Source organism: Euwallacea fornicatus, chromosome 8 (genome assembly GCF_040115645.1).
Source record: "Euwallacea fornicatus isolate EFF26 chromosome 8, ASM4011564v1, whole genome shotgun sequence".
In the NCBI taxonomy this organism is placed as follows: domain Eukaryota; kingdom Metazoa; phylum Arthropoda; class Insecta; order Coleoptera; family Curculionidae; genus Euwallacea; species Euwallacea fornicatus.
Genome location: NC_089548.1, coordinates 2,630,366 through 2,647,680, shown reverse-complemented (window position 1 = coordinate 2,647,680; position 17,315 = coordinate 2,630,366). Strand labels below are relative to the sequence as shown.

At 34.8% G+C, this 17,315-nt stretch overlaps 2 protein-coding genes across 3 annotated transcripts; one reads left to right on the top strand and one right to left on the bottom strand.

Annotated features, from left to right (window-relative positions):
* Positions 1-17: 17 nt before the first annotated feature.
* Positions 18-5,099, bottom strand: LOC136340595 (endoplasmic reticulum metallopeptidase 1). The gene is made up of 14 exons (XM_066284806.1): positions 4,886-5,099; positions 4,700-4,833; positions 4,327-4,596; positions 3,510-3,849; positions 3,292-3,460; positions 2,766-2,974; positions 2,166-2,465; positions 1,899-2,116; positions 1,668-1,845; positions 1,431-1,615; positions 1,221-1,373; positions 952-1,157; positions 776-891; positions 18-553 (listed from the first exon to the last, which is right to left on the bottom strand). Exons 3-14 carry the CDS (start codon positions 4,495-4,497, stop codon positions 210-212), a joined length of 2,589 nt encoding a protein of 862 aa, XP_066140903.1. The 5' UTR covers positions 4,498-4,596; positions 4,700-4,833; positions 4,886-5,099; the 3' UTR covers positions 18-209.
* Positions 5,100-6,928: 1,829 nt separating this feature from the next.
* Sobp (Sine oculis-binding protein) lies at positions 6,929-16,984 on the top strand. 2 transcript variants are annotated; one of them, XM_066284813.1, is made up of 4 exons: positions 6,929-7,245; positions 11,440-11,590; positions 15,780-15,955; positions 16,016-16,984. In XM_066284813.1, exons 1-4 carry the CDS (start codon positions 7,174-7,176, stop codon positions 16,886-16,888), a joined length of 1,272 nt encoding a protein of 423 aa, XP_066140910.1. In that variant the 5' UTR covers positions 6,929-7,173; the 3' UTR covers positions 16,889-16,984. The 2 variants fall into 2 exon arrangements, with proteins under 2 accessions (XP_066140910.1, XP_066140911.1); XM_066284814.1 differs by lacking the exon at positions 6,929-7,245 and adding an exon at positions 7,681-7,901.
* The last annotated feature ends 331 nt before the right edge of the window (positions 16,985-17,315 follow it).

The window sequence follows — 17,315 nt, the reverse complement described above, 5'->3', positions numbered from 1 at the left end:
TAAATGAAACATGTATCCTCCAATCACCTTTTAATAAGACCCAATTTCACAACGGTATAAAATCCTCTCCATTGTACCATTATCAACAATGATTTCCAAAACATTCTAGTTCCAGTGTACCACTAATATCACCAAAAATACTGCACCATATTAGGTAATTAAGCACCAAATGCGGTGAAATAATCACCATAAATCGAAAATCGATTAGTTTAAATTTGATAAACATAGTTGGTTCCCAACCAGGCAGTTACGTCTGTCCATTCGGGCATTTGCTGAATTAAGTCTAAATACTGCGGTGTTTTCTTCATTTTGGCTGGATGAACGTATCTTCCAACCACAGTAATGTTAACTGTGGGTCCGGTCCAATTAGTTTGCGTACGAACGTTAAATGTGAAATCGTGCTTTAGCTCTCCAGTTCCCAATTGACAGTAAATGAAGAACATTGGGCGGCCGTAGAAGGTGATATGAGATGAGTTAAGTTCACTTACAAAGCTGATATTCTGGATACTGACCTCTTCTTGTGGAATTATGTAGATCGTGAGCCTATCAGGGCCTAAAGTCATAGTAAATCCTCATTACTTTAATGATAATGAAACTGGTAAAAATAAAGCTCGATGTTTGAAGTTCTGGGGCACTTTAAAGCACGAAATAGTATATGCAAAAGTGAGGTCTATAGTAGACAGAACGCCTTTTACTTTAACTCTTATCATTTGCAGCGTTGCAGTTACATCGGGAAGAAATATGAAGTTTGCTAAAGAAATCGTCGAACTCCTACCTGTTATTTTAATGTTATATTTCACTTCAGTACTCGAAATATTTTCCGTGTCGTAAGTCATATTAAGGGGCTCCGGCAGAATGGGCTCTTCTGCGGGGATCCAAGTGCTGTATGGCCTGTGAAGTATTAATTATCAAGTAAATTACGATAAACCTTGATCTAAATGTGACATTTACGCAATCTCAATCATTCGATGGTGTAACAGCGGCATTCCACATCCTGCATACTTTTCACAGTCTTCGGATAAGGGCACTGCTCTGGCCAAATCTTTCACGTAGCCTTTCAGTATGCTGGGAGAATTTCTGTCTAAACTCAGGAAGAAAAAACCCGCGTCTGATTTGGATAGGTCACCAGATTCATTGAAAAATTTTCTAGAAGTATGCTGAAATCAGAATATCGCTTGTTAACTAGAACAAAATTAAGAAAAATATTGCAAATAACATACCAAAATCCACTGTCTTTGCGGCGTGGGATTGCTCTCTTTCGCCGAATAGGGAAATCCCAAAGGAGTGAATAACAGTATCACGGAAATGATAAATAACAGACCTAGAAATACGAAAAAGTATCTGGCGTTTCTTAGAACATTTATCAGAGCAGTCTAAAAACAAAATAACTTTTCTGTAAAAAGAAGTATCAACATTGCTTTAAAACTTACAACAGGCGATAGGATTAAAATTGAAAATACAGCGGCCATGCTTCCAATGATCATATCAGGGTTTTTGTCCGAACCAATACGGCCAGTCATGGGTATAAAGAGCGAAAACGTTGTTAAGGCCTGGTACATCAAATTCATCGACGGTAATAGCAGAAATAGGATGTAAACAATTTGCCAATATTTAACTTGAAAAAAAAAACATTACTTTGGTTGTCGATTAAGCTGATATGATTTTACCTGAGCGGTGAAGGCGCGTTGCGTGAATTACCACGAAAGCAAATGAAGAGAACAAAATCGGTATCATTAAAGCATATGCGGTTCTAACATTAAAGGCGATGCCAAACGTTAGTATTACAGTTAATATCAGTCTTACTAAATGCGCTTGTATTTGGCATCTTATACTTAAAGATATATTCTAGAAAAACCGTAATATTAACACGTATTATTACATGAGTAATAATAAGGTACCTCGTGATTGGTCAAGAACAGTAAAATTCCAGATAAGCCTAAAACGGGCACAACATAAAGTCCAAAAATAAGCCAAGGCTGCCCAAACCAGGTCATAGTTTTTCCCAATAAGTCCAATAATATCGCCAATACGACAACGAATAACACAGACAAAATCCAACTTCCCAATATAGCCCCAGTTGCCACGGGCAAAAATTTGAGCGTAGGCCTGGAGAATGCTAAAAATAACATATAAAGTGCAAATTATAGGGTGTCTCAGGAAATTACCCAGATTAAAACTAAAGAGGCAATAGATGAAAACCACCAGCGATAACATCACAGTCGAAACATTAATTATTTGTCCAATAAAGTTCGTGTAATAAACGAAAAACCAGCCAAAAACGTCGAAATACACAACTTTGCCCTCTGCATTTAATGGCTGAGATACCTCCGGGGCATTTGAGAGGGATTTCAGCAAATATAAAACATTATCTCCGACATGCTGATATGACCCAAAAGGGATGTAGGAAAAACGGTCATGTTTGGTATGGTACCAATAACCATTTTTGATGAAAGCCATATCCAAACCTAAAATAACTATGGTTACGACCTGAAATAGTTATGCTCCTTCGACTGAGTAATAACACAATTCTTTATCATATAACTACAGAATCATTCATTAACAACTCCCATGAATAATTGATTTTGCAAATTGGATAAATACGTCGTTTTTACTCTGAAATAACAAAAAAGTACACCTGAGTTTCCATTCCAGATTGAAAGCCAAACCACCCATTAATGGGGTCAATAATGGATGCTTTATATATGTAATATAAAAGTATTAATACTTAGTCGACGGAAAAACAAGATTATGTATTAATTCTTTACCAACTAATTTTCCATAATCTCTGAAAATCCTAAAGTCCGTATCTGACGGCAAAAGGTCAGTCTGAAACAACTCCTCGCCGGTTGCTTGGCCAAAAGGATGCGGAACCCCACCATAAAACTTTATCAACCAGGGTGCATCTGGCCCGGTTTGAAATAAAATGATTTTGCCACCTGAACCGCATGCGTCGAGATTTATGATTACTTTACACCTGGAGAAATGTCCGCAGGTATAATGCTTGAATGTATAATTCAAGTTACTAGTAAAAGTGCATACTTCTTTTTGTTCTAATCAATTACAATAATTTAGCAACTGCTACCGTTTCTTTTAAATATGTCGTACGTCTAATACATTTTTATGAGCAAAGAAGTAAGATACAAGATGTTCAATTAGTTTCAACAAACCTTGTTTTTAACATGTGTCCGGTCAACAACCAAAAAATATAAAATTTTCATGTGCTGATGCTTAACAAATAATAAAAAAATGGCTTATAATTGAAGTTCCTAAGACAGTATGGATATTCCTTACTCTTTGGCCCACTTATGCTGAGTGATGAAACCGTGAGATGCTTGCAAAGGAGTCTCTTCAGCTCCATTGAAGAGAAAGACTATATTATGCAATGGTTTTTCAGTATCTTTGGACAAGATGCGGAGAATTTCCAACATGGCTGCTACATTTATACCATCATCGCTGGCGCCTTAAACATGCTACTAAGTATTTACCGCCAACCCACCAGTAACAGTCACCTGGACTTGTTGGAACAGAGTCAAAATGTGAATTAATCAAAACACTATAAGTGCCATTCCTTCCGCTCAACTTCACTGCAATGTTCTGTACTTTGTTATAAGTGTTAATTACTGCCTTGTTTCGTGAAGTTAAATAGTAGGCGCCACTTGTAAGTTGAAGGTCTTGTTCAAGAAATTGATTAGGGTGCTTGTCTTGTATAATAGCTCTTATTCTATTCTGGAGATAATCTACTGTGACCACTTCATTTTCATAGCTTCCAACCACGCGCGGTCCGATGTTGGTAAGGTTTTTTAAATCCCAAATAGCTCGTTCTGTGATAAAGGCGTGAGGATTCTTCAACTAATAATGAGGTCTACTTTTAATACTTATTTACCTAACAAGTATGGATAGTGATACTTTAACGCGTATTGATTGCAGATAAGCGAAGAGTTTCTACAACTTCAATTCTACTTTATACCTTAAGCAATTTTTTTTTTCAAGAGAAAAAATCATGTTTTTCTTTATTAACTTTTCTAGTATTTTTTGAATTATAGGAAACAAATCAATATATAGCTTAGGAAAGAAAAGTTACAGGAGAGATATGCGTTCACCATGTTTTCAAGAAACAGTGTTTTCGCCTTCTTAATGATTAAGAGATGAAATACTTAGAATCTATTACAGAAACATAATGGACTAAGTAAAAAAAAGGGGACAGTAATAGATATAATATTGCAATGAATGGCTAACTTAGGTAAATATGAGGGTCTTTTTATTATTATATCAATATTCCAATCTTTTTCTTACCAAGTCAGGTAATTCAGCGAAAGCTCAACTTACCTCATCTTTAACAGTTAGAGGTGTGGGCAATATACCATCTACCAGATATACTACCCAAAAAAGGAAAGCTAATAAAACCACTAGAGCAATGGCAACATAATATGGTATACTGTGAATACTAATCTTCGATTCTCTATTACCAAATATGTAGTTGCTCTTAGGCCTAGGCATTGTCTTGCTATATATTTCTTGTGCAGGATCGATACGGAAATGAGTTACAGAAGACACATTAGTGACTACAGTTTATTTCAGGCAGACGTAGGAGGTCCCCTGCAAAAGAAAAATGATATGAAATAAAGATTTGTTCGTATTTATTAAGTTTTTTTTTGTAAATTCGTAGTTTTAAAACCGTTTCCTAATGCTTAATACTCACCCAAAGTCTTGTTCTACGGACCTTGATACTGAAGAAGGTTTATTAAGGTTCGACCAGATTTATCCAATTTCTTAATTCTTTATTCCTAATTCTCTATTGCTAAATCTCCAACGAGTTCATAATATTACAATAACCTTGAAAATTTGCAAATTTAACGAATTGAAGATAGAAAATGCTGTGATGGACCTTCTGTCAATTTACAATCAGCTGATTGTCCGGAGGACAAACAAACCTACGTCATACTAATTATTCCTGTACTAATTGCAGTCGAAATAATTATTCAACACAAGTTTAACGCTTAATTTAAACATTACAAAATAGCTAAAACATATCTCTCTCTATTGATGTACTCACAACCGAAAATCACATTATGTGTTGTCTTTGAATCTATGATACTAAAGAGCCTTTCGAAGCATTAATCTAGTAGATTTTTTGATAATTTGATTAGTATTGATATCGACTATTGTTAGCTTCATGGGTAAACAATAATAAGATAGGCTTAGAGTATATGAATAATCTTAGATCCATAAATAAATTAGGGAACAGAACAAATATATTAAGATCGTATCGTTACATAAATGTGATTTTAATTTGTATTGATTTAACAAATTATCAGAAACTGTTTATGAAAATGTGTGATTTCAAAAATCAATTTTCTCAGCAAAATACACACTTACGATAAGTAACAAAATATACATGTATTTAAATCGTAAATATGCAAAGCCACCATAATCATGATAAAATCGTGGATTATGGTGGTTATGGCAGATCAATGGTTGTATGTTGATTTGGGAATTAGATTTTCCTTTAAATAAAAGTGCGATAAACGGTAAAAATATTAATTAAAATCCATAATATCGTTACTGGTGTTGCAAATAATAGTATGGTACAAAATAGGAAGTTAAGTGTCTTTCCGAATTACTATAATTAGGTGTAGAACCTATCCTCTAGCTTGTTATCACGGAATAATTCTTCCACCAAAATATCAAGAATACTTTTTCGCCTTGAAAGTTCGAAATTTACTGTAAAAATAAACAGAATGGTTGATTCGAAGAGAGAATTGATAATTTTGTTTTTATGCGGAAATCATAGTGCCTTACCAATAAACTGTGAAAAAAAAAATGATACTGTATTATCTCAAAAAATGTTGAACATATAACATTTCATAGGGATCGTCCAAATTAACTCACAGAACATAAATAGATAAAAGGAATACTAAAAAGAGACATAATCTTTTTAAATTCCTCTATTTTTAGGTATCCGGTATATTTTTCTATAATTATTAAATATGTACAGCAATATACAATATTTTGGTACGCAATAATTCTTTCGGTTCATCACGGTATCGTCCTTCCCCATAACGTCAAGAACTCTTTCAAATTTGAAAATTTCCAATAAAATTGGTTCTACGTTTTGAACGAAAGACTACCATGTATTGTTTACTTTTAAAATATACTTGGAACTTCTCACCACAACTAACTCTAACGTTAGAAAAAATGTCCATTTTTGATTAACTGTTGGGCACACCCTGTATACGTATGGATATAGGCTGTTACGAAATTAGCGCGCTAATCATTTATGAGCTATTTCAAGTCGAAATATATGAATATAGACCGGAAAACCTTTCGTTACCAAGGGCGTTAGATTTTAAAATATTGTTCCATTGTCCCTTATGACGCCTAAAGTTAATGAGATATTCAGTTTAAATGTATATACTTCTAACACGTTAAGATGCACCCAGATAAACTCGTAAAATGTATCTGAAATCTGTAGGGTCGTATTTTTTCTGGTTAGCTACTGCCTATGCACTTCTCGCAATCTTTGATGGTTTTAGAAAAATATTCAGCGTCCAGCCGGATCTTCCTATCTCCAACCGCTTGTCAGTTATTTAACTCGTTAAATAACTTTAAAACTAATGGAGATTCGAAGACAAGGCAAGAGACCCATTATTTTTTTAACTGAAGAAGGAATGCAAATTTAAAAGATTTACATTCAATGGCGTACCAAAAGAAAATATGAGGGGCTAAAAGCGGATTTGACCTCAAACAGTATTACCCCGTAAGTTTTAAAACACGAAAACATGTCACCCTGCATAGTCTAAAAAAAAATTTCCTTTGGTGCTATTGTTTTGTATGAACCTGAACCTGAGCAATTCTCTAGGCGCAGGTCATTTTTTCTCCGGATATATCCGCCCTTAACCCTGAGTTAACCCAACTCAGAGGAGCTATAGTTAACACACAACATACAACGTGCGCCAAATATAATATTTCAAGCGCTGCTGGCGGGAAGCGAGAAAGGCCGACTTTGTGCTCGCTAGACGAAAATAATCACAGCGCTTCTACACTCAACTCGAGTGTCCGACCAGCCACCGATATTTCCATTATAAATTTGAAACTTGTGCGTAGTTTTTTGAAATTTGATGACCCGCGATTACGTCTGTCTCCTTAAATTTCGGTCCAAAGGTGCGGGGGTTCATGGAGAAATGGAAAGGCAAGGAGCAGGTGTCCGTCACCAGGGTGCCGTTCAAGAAATCTGATGATATCAAGGTAGGTCTGTTTTACAGTAATCATCATTGTTATTACACGCATTTTATTTCTTTTGTTATTTCGTCTCCGTTGAGTTTTTTATTTTTGAGTTTAGTTTTTGTTGCTGAACTTTTTTTAAAATGAAATTTAGGCGGGATGTGTGTGACAAAACGAAACAAAAAACTAAAAATTTAATTAATTATAAGGGTTTGTTTATTTATTGCGAAGTGTAGGAAACCTGACGTCGAAATAGCAAAAAGCATAAGCGAGCTGGGTATCCTAACTTGGATGTGTAATATAATCAGGTAAGTTGATCCGGGGGATCGAGTAGCAGATGGCGTGCAAGCGATATCTATCAGCAGACCTCGTAAATACGGGATATTTTATACCCTTCATCTCGCTATTTTCAGTGTTTAACTATTCCTGTTAAAATATAAGTGTTTTATTGTGAAATTAGAGGAGAGGTGTATTGTTCTGGTCACGAAAAAAAAATTATATAATTAGACACTACACGTTGAAAGAAAAGAAAACTTCGATGCCGCACATAGAGTAAAACTTTTATTCACCAATTTAGAAGGGTTCGATGAAATGCTCCGTATGCAGGGCAAGTAGTATTCGTATAGGGATTTCAAAAAAAGTTTTGTACCTCTAGGCCTCTAACAAACTAAGACTGAGAGGTATTGCATTACGGTTTTTGAGTTACGAACAGTTAACTGATAGAATTACTAATAGAGTTTATTGTAGCAGTATCATTCAAGATATAGGAAATTTGATGTGTAGAGTCATTTTTTAAATCATTTAAAATCAAATTTTTTATGAGACTTTTCACCTTCGACCAATCATCCCACTGATTCTTTAAATATAGTCCTGAGGTTTTTACAAAGAGTTTTCAAGGTTTATTTCATTCTGAACTCCACCGTATACGGCAAAGGGTTTAATTACGCTTTGCGTTTATTATTACCAATATTGGAGAAATCAATAAGTATAGGCCTACATTCCTCGTATTGAGCCTCGTAAATAACACCCTTGTATTTGGCTCTTTCTAACATATTGTCAAATCAAATTAAAGTGTCCTCGTATTTTCTCTTATATTATTGCCACTGAATTTTTTTTGTCCATTTCTTACTTGGTTGGGTGTTAGATTTTGATTTTTTATTCATAGATTTGAAACAGTATTTCAGTAATTTAAGTTTAAGTTTATTAATTTTAGTTTAAATGCATTAAAAATGAGCAGGCCCGTATTAATTGTTTTTTTTATAAGATGTCAAAAATCCAATTCAATAACAATTTGAGATACATGGTGCAGGAAAAATTAGATTTTTAAATAATTTTTGAAAATGGAAACTGCATTAAAAAAATAAAATTGTTGTTGGTAAAACCTATAATTTTGTGTGACGAGGGGAATTTCGTAGGACGAGTAAAGTATGGTATAGTTTTGTATTAGTTTTTCTGAAAATTAAAAGATGCGTAAAAATTTTTACGTTGGAATCAGTCCAAAGAAAGCGTCACTCGATGAACATATAAAATCGACGTGTCCCCTTACACGGGCGTAAATTTAGGTTTCTGTATAAAAATTGGAGATTTCTACGACAAATCGTGTTATTCAGTTAATTTTATAGGTAAATCTAATTAGCTGATAAGCCATCTACGCCGTACCACACCTGAAATCAACCCATCATTTTTTATCAGGGCTGAGCTTCAATATTTTTACGAAGTCTAACACTCCGAACTCTTCAACATTAATAAGCTATTTCGGAAAAAACTCGTTTCTCGAGCCGTTTTCGCGATATTTTAAAGTTAATTTTTTCGGGGCACTCTTAAGAATTTCCGAGTACCATCCCAAGTACATACCTAAATTCAATAAGTGCGAGAATGACGAAGTAGGTCATATAAACCATAAAACGCCACACCATCGCCAGTTTTGACACTTTTACCGACATTTTCAATATCGATAATTAGTCGATCGACAATTAGTTATAAATAATAAATTGTTGTAATGTACCTAATGAATGTGTTAATGAAGATGTCTAAAACGGCACCCTTATCTTGGGATACAGTGCCTAGGCGTACTAAAAAAGGCAAGAGGATCGTGAAAAATCTGTCGATGTCTTCGTTCGTTTTACGTAAAAGCTGCAACATTTCTCAGAAATCACAATACTGATCTTTAGTAATAGGTGAGATATGTAGATGGTTGGCAGAAAGGTCGAAGACGGAACGGTCTATTCAAGCTCTCCAAGTAATGGGTAATCAGCAGATATCCTTTTCAGCACTAACACACGAGCAAGAAATGAAATTTGAGAATCCTCTGCAAATATACAAGGTGTCTCGTGGGGCATTGGCAAGTTATGATTTTTTCGCTCAATGAAGTTAACATTGCGACACCAATATGGTCGTTTTTCGTTCAAATTTGGCAGGCTTTTCAGAAGTAAAAGTGATTGAAATTTCTATGAAAAAGATCGAAATACAAAACATTTTTAATAAATAATATGTTGTCCCACTCTATTCCTCATTGTTGTTTCTCGCACTCTGTTACTCTTCCTGTCACTGGTGTGTCAAAAAAAGTGGTGTTGATATATTCCTTATTTCAAAACAGTTTTTTGGCGTCACAATAGTACGGTACGTCCATTGTTTGGATTACGAAATAGAAAAACAGTAATTATTGACGATGATAATCACATTACAAATTAATAACGTCCGAATGAATAACGGTCATACTAACATATTAAGTAGTTTTACATTCTTTTTGTTATTATCATGTGCGGTAGTTAATGATCTATTGTCTATGTAATATTGAAATTTAATTTGTTTTATCGTTTGAACATGTTTCAAGTACGATAGTCATGGAAAAAGTCGAGCAGAAAAACTAGTTACAAGCAAAAATAAAATGTTCCATTATTACACTCATCAATATTGATTCTAATGAGTCGTGATATCTTGTCCACGAATTTAACGTATCTCGTCGGCCTTGTAACATAAATGTTTCTTCTGCCCATCTCCCTTTCACACATGTTGAGAGAATAAACTAAACATAGTGTAAAGTTAAATTTTCACGGGATTTTTTTCTGAAATATTGCAAAAGAAAACTGTCCTTTAGACTGGACATAGGAAGTTCAAAATTTATATTTAATTGTAGGCGCCATATCAATAGTGCCAGTTGGGGCAAGTTAAATTCAACTTGGGTCCCGCTAAACACCCACTCAATCGATATTTTCTGTGTGGTCATTTTGTCTTTTGACCATTTAGTGTCGTCTAAAATGATAAGTAACGGAGGGGAGGAGTTAAGAAAAAAATGCACCGTTCTCCTTTTTTCCTTTAAAATCCAGAACTCAGGGGCTATGGCACTCTTCTCCCATCTCTCTCTCTCTCGACGATCCAGAATCCTTGTTGCTTCTATTCTAGCGAATATTTGCGTTCTCTATTTACTATGTCCATTTCATTATTGGATGGTTACTACACAAGCCACAAACCTCACTCTATCAAATTAAATACCTTGAAAATAGTTCTTTCAAGGTTGCAGTATTTAAAATTAATCTCTTCAAAGCGTCTGAGGACTACTGAAGATGTCGATTTTAGGACTGATATTTACCAAATTATTACCAAAATTGTGGTTACTCAAGTCGCAGAAATAAAAGTGGAGTTAATTTGCTCTCTACAAAGTTATGATTTGATAGGCTTTTCTGTGTCTATCCGGTGAATATCTGAATTGGATACTCTTTGTTACGTTAGAACTTTATTTCTAACGGCGTCAGAAATTGATTCCTAAAATATGATCTTCATGTAGATTAAACAGTACCAGCATCAGGCGTTGTGTAGCACGCAGTGCTTAATTACTACTAAAAACATTTTGTAAACCAACACCCGATAAAGGATAAAGACTCTGTTTTCAACGCTGTTTCGTCCTTCCTCTCTTACGCCCTCTAACATTAACGAAGTATCTGATTTCCCAGTTCCACCTATACCTCGTATCATGTTCAATTTATCCATACATTCATGTTATTATATTACAATACATAACAATTTTATCAGAACCCTCATAATTTCGACACCTGATAAGGCGATAAGGGGGAGAAGTCAATATTGAAAATGTGGTTGATCGGATAACTTCGGGGTGAATTCCACCATACCAAAATGTCTAAAAATCCTCTATTGGTGGCACTAAAAGCATGGAGTATGTCTGATGTATCTGATACTTATTGATAATGTAACTAATTTCAGACTTTTGCCGAATCGACCATGAACGAGTTGCTGGGGTGGTATGGCTATGACTCCAACTCAAATGAAACGAAATCCGTGAAAAGGAATAGGACATTTTCAGAAATGACTGAGAAAAGTAATGATTCCGATGGAGAGCCGGTTAAATTTACTGGTAAGAATTCTTAGTAAAAGTAACTAAAACAAAGTTAGCGAAAACTGAGGCGCTATTGCTTTCAATGCCTCGTGGCTTGAATTCAGCGCACTAGCTCTTATCCTCAAAACTAACACTTCTAAATGTCGAATAGAACCTCAAAAAAAAAAAATAAGCAACCACCAAATCCTAAAAATGAAAATTGATAATTGTTTTACGTCAGAAATCCTCCTTAAAGGTTAAAAAACATGCATGTCCCCACTAAATGTCCAATGAACAGGCGGCGCCAGTCCCAACATTCCTTCGTTATTTTCCTCTGCCCACGCTGCGAGTACTATTGGCGCCCCTAAAATGGCTACATACGAGGATAGTCCCAGAAGTACCCGACCTGACATATAGATGGTGTTTATTTTGTTAAAAATTTGCCTATATTACAAAGACCTAACCTAAAGAAAGCTATATCTGAAGATTGAGGGTACTACGTTGATTTAAGTTTGTTTTGGAGTCGTTTTTAGTGAACGGTTTTAGAGATTTTGTGAACATAGGAAAAATTGGTTATTGACACGTGATTCAATATTTTGATTGCAATAGGTTTTAGTTTATCTAACATCAAAATGGAGTTAGATTCTACTCTGGGGGAATCTGGTCCTTCGTTGATAACTGCAAAATATTGGTTGGCAGAGTTTAAACGCGGCCATACCGGCTGTCAAGACGAACTCCGCATTGGTCGATATAATGAGGTGATGGCGTTAGTTTTTGGGATGCACGTGAAATCATTTTTATTGATTATTTATTTAAAAGGAACACAATAAACAGAAAAAACATAGAAATTTATTGCAACGTTTTAGCAAAAAAATTAGGAAAAAGCGACCACATTTGTTTCGAACTTTTTGCCCATTCATCCTATTCATCAGATTTAGTCCCCTCAGGTTATTTTCCATTTACAAACTTGAAAAAATGGCTCGGTGGAAAGGATTTGCCAATAACAAAGAGGAGTCCGAGGTTGATACCTACTTTGAAACATTAGAAGCTTAACTACGAGCTTTGCGTGACGTACGTTCTACGTACATTCGCAGTTGTTTTTTCTCTAAAGCAGACTTTACGATTTAATAAAAAGCCTCGTAAATAAACTGCTGACCACATCAACTGCATAAAGTTAATTTAAATTGTATATTCAAAGGCGCAAAATTTGTTACTGAATCTTTAGTTGGAATGAAATTTTTAAAATGTCACGCATATTTTTCCGAAATTTACTCAACAACACATCTAAACTAGGTTTTTTAGAAAACTGTGTTAATTTTTGTGACACATTTATAAAAACAATTTAATAAGCTTCTTGTAAAAGAAATATGAAGGAAAAGGAGGAGGGAACTCTATTGATAAGCGAAAATTTCAGAAAATTTTTGGCAGATACAACCTCAGCATACGGTGACATGTTAGCAAAGGAATCGTCGAGTTTGAAATGGGCTGGTTATGGGACAGGTCGAATATATACATATGGCATTTCATAATAGTACGTAAAAAATTTGGGAGATGAATCTGTGGATGATTTTAAGGAAAAAGTTCTTATGAACGTTGGGCCGTTTTCGCTTCTTCTCTGAAATATAAGGTGGTAGAAAAATAAAGAAAAATGTAAGGAAATTGAAGAAAATGCCGAACTGTAAAGTAAAAACTGAAACTAGCGTTTTAGTTTTTTATATGAAAACGGTTAACATCATGAAAAATATTAAAGAGACCATTTTTTCACAAAAATATTGAGTATTCACAAAGTTAATATCATTAAAAAATCGATGGCGCATCATATTTGTTGTTTAAAATGTTTGGGGTCACCTCAATGGGGACGCAACTAGTAAAATGAAAAATATTGTTTTCCTCTTAAAAGATGTGTCTCTTTGCCTAATTTATTCTCCCCAGTTATCATAAAAGTAATTAATGCCGGACCGGACTAATTAAAAAATAACTAAAAACAAATATTTTCGCTCTGTATTTCAGACAGGAAGTGAAAACGGCCTCATGTTCATATGATTTTTTCTCTGCCAATAATCCACAGATTCATCCCTTAATTTTCGACATACTATTATGAAAAATCCTGTATAATTGGCCGAATATATGTAGGTATGTGTAAGTACGCCGGTCTACCTTCTTCATATCGTTGCTTGCGTATAAGAATCAATTGATCAGGCCTTAGATGATTATATTGAGTAATTAAAAACTTTTTTTCAGTTTAATAAATAACCTACTGCATTTAGATCCAGACTTTCTCTAATTGAAATTTAATATCACAAAACAAAATTTGCAAATAATATTTTAAAATAACATTTTAATTATTTGAAAAACGGCAATCGATATTATAAAACGAACAAATCCTACTGGGTTTCACTCTCCTCCAATTAATAAAATCTGGGATTTATTTCCAGTGCATATATGTTATAAATAAATCCAACATATCATAGATACACAATTTATTATACAGCGTGTTCATTTCTTGTTAATTTTGCGGAGCTAGAAGAAACAGTGACAGAATAAAGCAGGAGAGGTTGTTGTTATTCTTAATTTTTGCTTATTGGCGTAAAGAAAATGCGAGCTATTTTCGTGTTTTTAATTTTTTTGTAAATTGACCGTTTTCACAAAATTTGAACTGCCATTTGTAAATTTTAAAACGCTTTCTTATAACAATACCTTATAGGTTTCCTTATAGAACTTAATCCAGGGACGTACTCAGAATTTTCGTTGATTTCTTAGTTTTCAAGTTATTGGATAAAATTATATTTTTTAACGTGGGACATGCATATTTTAAATTCATTAAATACCATTCATTCTTTCTGTATGTGTACATGTTATTCTTTCGTTTATGGCCCATCTCCTACCATGGACTTTTCTAGGAAGACCACTCCAACTCAATACGGGCATTTAGGGCACGAAAGGTAATTTTGTGGGCCGTTTTTGGATTAGACAGGTGAAATTCATGTGGGGGTAAATTGCATTGTCAAGAGCTCATCACGTTGTCTTGAATCCATATGTAGGAACTCAACTCATGCTGTATATAAACTGAAATATCAACAACTTTCCCTCAAACAATATAGAACACAGTTATGAGGCCCGAATCGGACATCAGGTTGCAGCTATGAAACAAAACTTTACAAAATTGGAGCGTTTCCTTCATTACATGGGCCCCTTCCTTTATAATAAACTGCCTGAAACTTTGAAAGGAATGTGTATGAGCAGGTGTTAGAAAGGACCCCAAAAATTGCTAAGGGAAAAAAATGAACAAAAAATTTTTTATTTATTTACATAAATATTATGCAGAGTGCAATATATCAACATCAAGACATTTGAAGGGGCGATAGTATAATAATAAAAAATAGCTAATAGACGCATAGCCAAAAATGCACCATTTTCGATATACAAGGTGGCAAAGGTTCACATTTTTTCGACATATTTGCGGTTTCTCATGTAGGCCTTGAGTTAAGTTTTAGGAAATTTCGTACATCTGTTTTTTTTTTTATGATCCTCTACAACAAAATGTCAAAATTGTAGATACCTAACTACAGGGTGTTATGTATTACTTCAAAGTTTTTTTTTTTAGTAACATCCTGTGTGAACTTAGGTACAAAATTAAAATTCTTTTTTCAATTATTTAGCATTTTAGTCTCTTGCAGTATTTTCGTATCTATCACCGTTTTCGAAGAATTTGAAAAAGTATTTATCAATGCAAATTGAGAAAATCCAATCTATATATGCTGTTTAAGCCATTTTAATAATTTTATTTTGTTTTTTGACGTTTCGCGTTTTGAAAAATATAACTCAAGGCATACATGAGAACGCCGCAAAATATGAGAAAATATTTTAAACTTTGCCACGCTATATATCGAAGATGGATCATTTTTGACCATGGGTCTATTAGCACTTTTTACTATTTTGCGAAGTACTGTTAGCCGCTGAAATATCTCTATGATGATCTTACACTCTGTATATGAAAATATTGCTAAGTTTCTGACGTGTACAGGCCTAACGATAAATCCAAAGTACAAATAACGTTGTTGATCTGTCGACCTTAAGTTTGGAGGTAAATACGATTCTGAGAGCGCTAATTATCTATAGGTCCGACGTCCATGACTTTCTTGACAATGGTGAATACTAAAATAACAACATTTTAAATCAACTTAAGAGGGGGTTCTCTAAAGAAAAGTCTAATATTTCTTATATTTAGAAGGTTGCGGTTGGTGTGGAAAAACCGTGGACGAAAATACCAGTGTCATCTCAGCAACAGCCATTTTTTGCTCAGAACTTTGCTTCTCCCAATCCAGAAGAGCGAGTTTTAAAAGAAACAAAACCTGCGACTGGTGTCGTCACTCGCGCAATGCCGTTTCTTATGTGGACTTTCAGGTACCCGTCAAAGGCCCTGTTAAATTTTATCAACTACTAATATATCTATGTATCTTCCAGGACAATGCAGCACAGCTGCAGTTTTGTTCGGACAAATGCCTCAATCAATACAAAATGCACATTTTCTGCAGGGAAACAAAAGCTCACTTGGAACTGCATCCTCACCTTCATGGAGAGGATAGTGCAGCTGGTGCTCTGATAACTCCAGATTTGTGGTTGAAGAATTGTCCTTCTCCCAATTCATCCAAATCTCAGTCTCCGAAAGAGAACGTATTTACCCCCGATGAGCCTTTGCCTTTAATTTCCATTGCGTCAAGTAGTAAATTACTCGCCGTGGAAATTAAGAAAAATCGAAAAAATTGTAGAAGGATGAAAAGGGGCTGCCCCTCCACTGTGACGTCTCTAAGTGCTAATTTCAATGACATTCCTCAGGACTTAAGTTTAAAGCAGCCAGGTGAAAAAGATCTACCAGAACAGTTTCATCTCAGATCAACTTCTAAAAGTGAAACCCCACCGCCTTCTGGAGACAAATCTTTCGAATTACCTCAAAAGCCAGCAAATGAAAGGCTCTCTCCTACAAGTATTAGAATGATATTGGGAAATGTAATGCCTCCTCCCACTACTTTTGTGCCGTACCCCATAATTCTGCCCCTACCCATACCTATACCAATACCGATTCCCATACCAAAGATGTTCAAGAGCAATGACGGAAAAGACATGGTTGAGTTGAAGCATTGCGGTTCCCAGACTTGTGATGTCTCAGATTTGGCAAATAATGCCAATGGTTTGTTATTGGCAGAGGATGGCGTTGATGGTGGGGTTAGACCGGAAATTGAAGTAACTTTGAATAAGAGATTGTTGAGGAAAAGGAAGCCGGTGACGGTCAAGCCGAAGGGGGCGGCCAAGCAGAAAAAGACAGTTTCTAACTTGTAAATGATTTTGTGTAGTATTAAGTAGTTTAATGAATATGTATTTATTTATATATTTTTTAATTTGTTAGCTAGAATTTAATATAGACACTTTTTTTAATTTTATTTATTTTAAAACTAGACACTTTTTGTCCTACTTCGCCCTGAAAGGAAAACATAAATCCTTCGCTTTCCATGTAGCCTGGACGTTCATTCCAAAGGTCAAGTTCTTATTTTACTTGTCAGTACTGGTCCGATGCTCCACATGATGTTTTATTTGTGCCGTTCTCCTGTCGCCATCTTCGAAATTGCAAGAACTTTAAAGGCGACTAACCAGGAAAAAAGCTGCATCGAGGAACTAATATGTCGTAAACAGCGTTGCCAAATTATTATTAAATTTCGAAATATTAAGAAAAATTAGTTAAAATAACTCGTGGTGTAAAGTTTTCCAT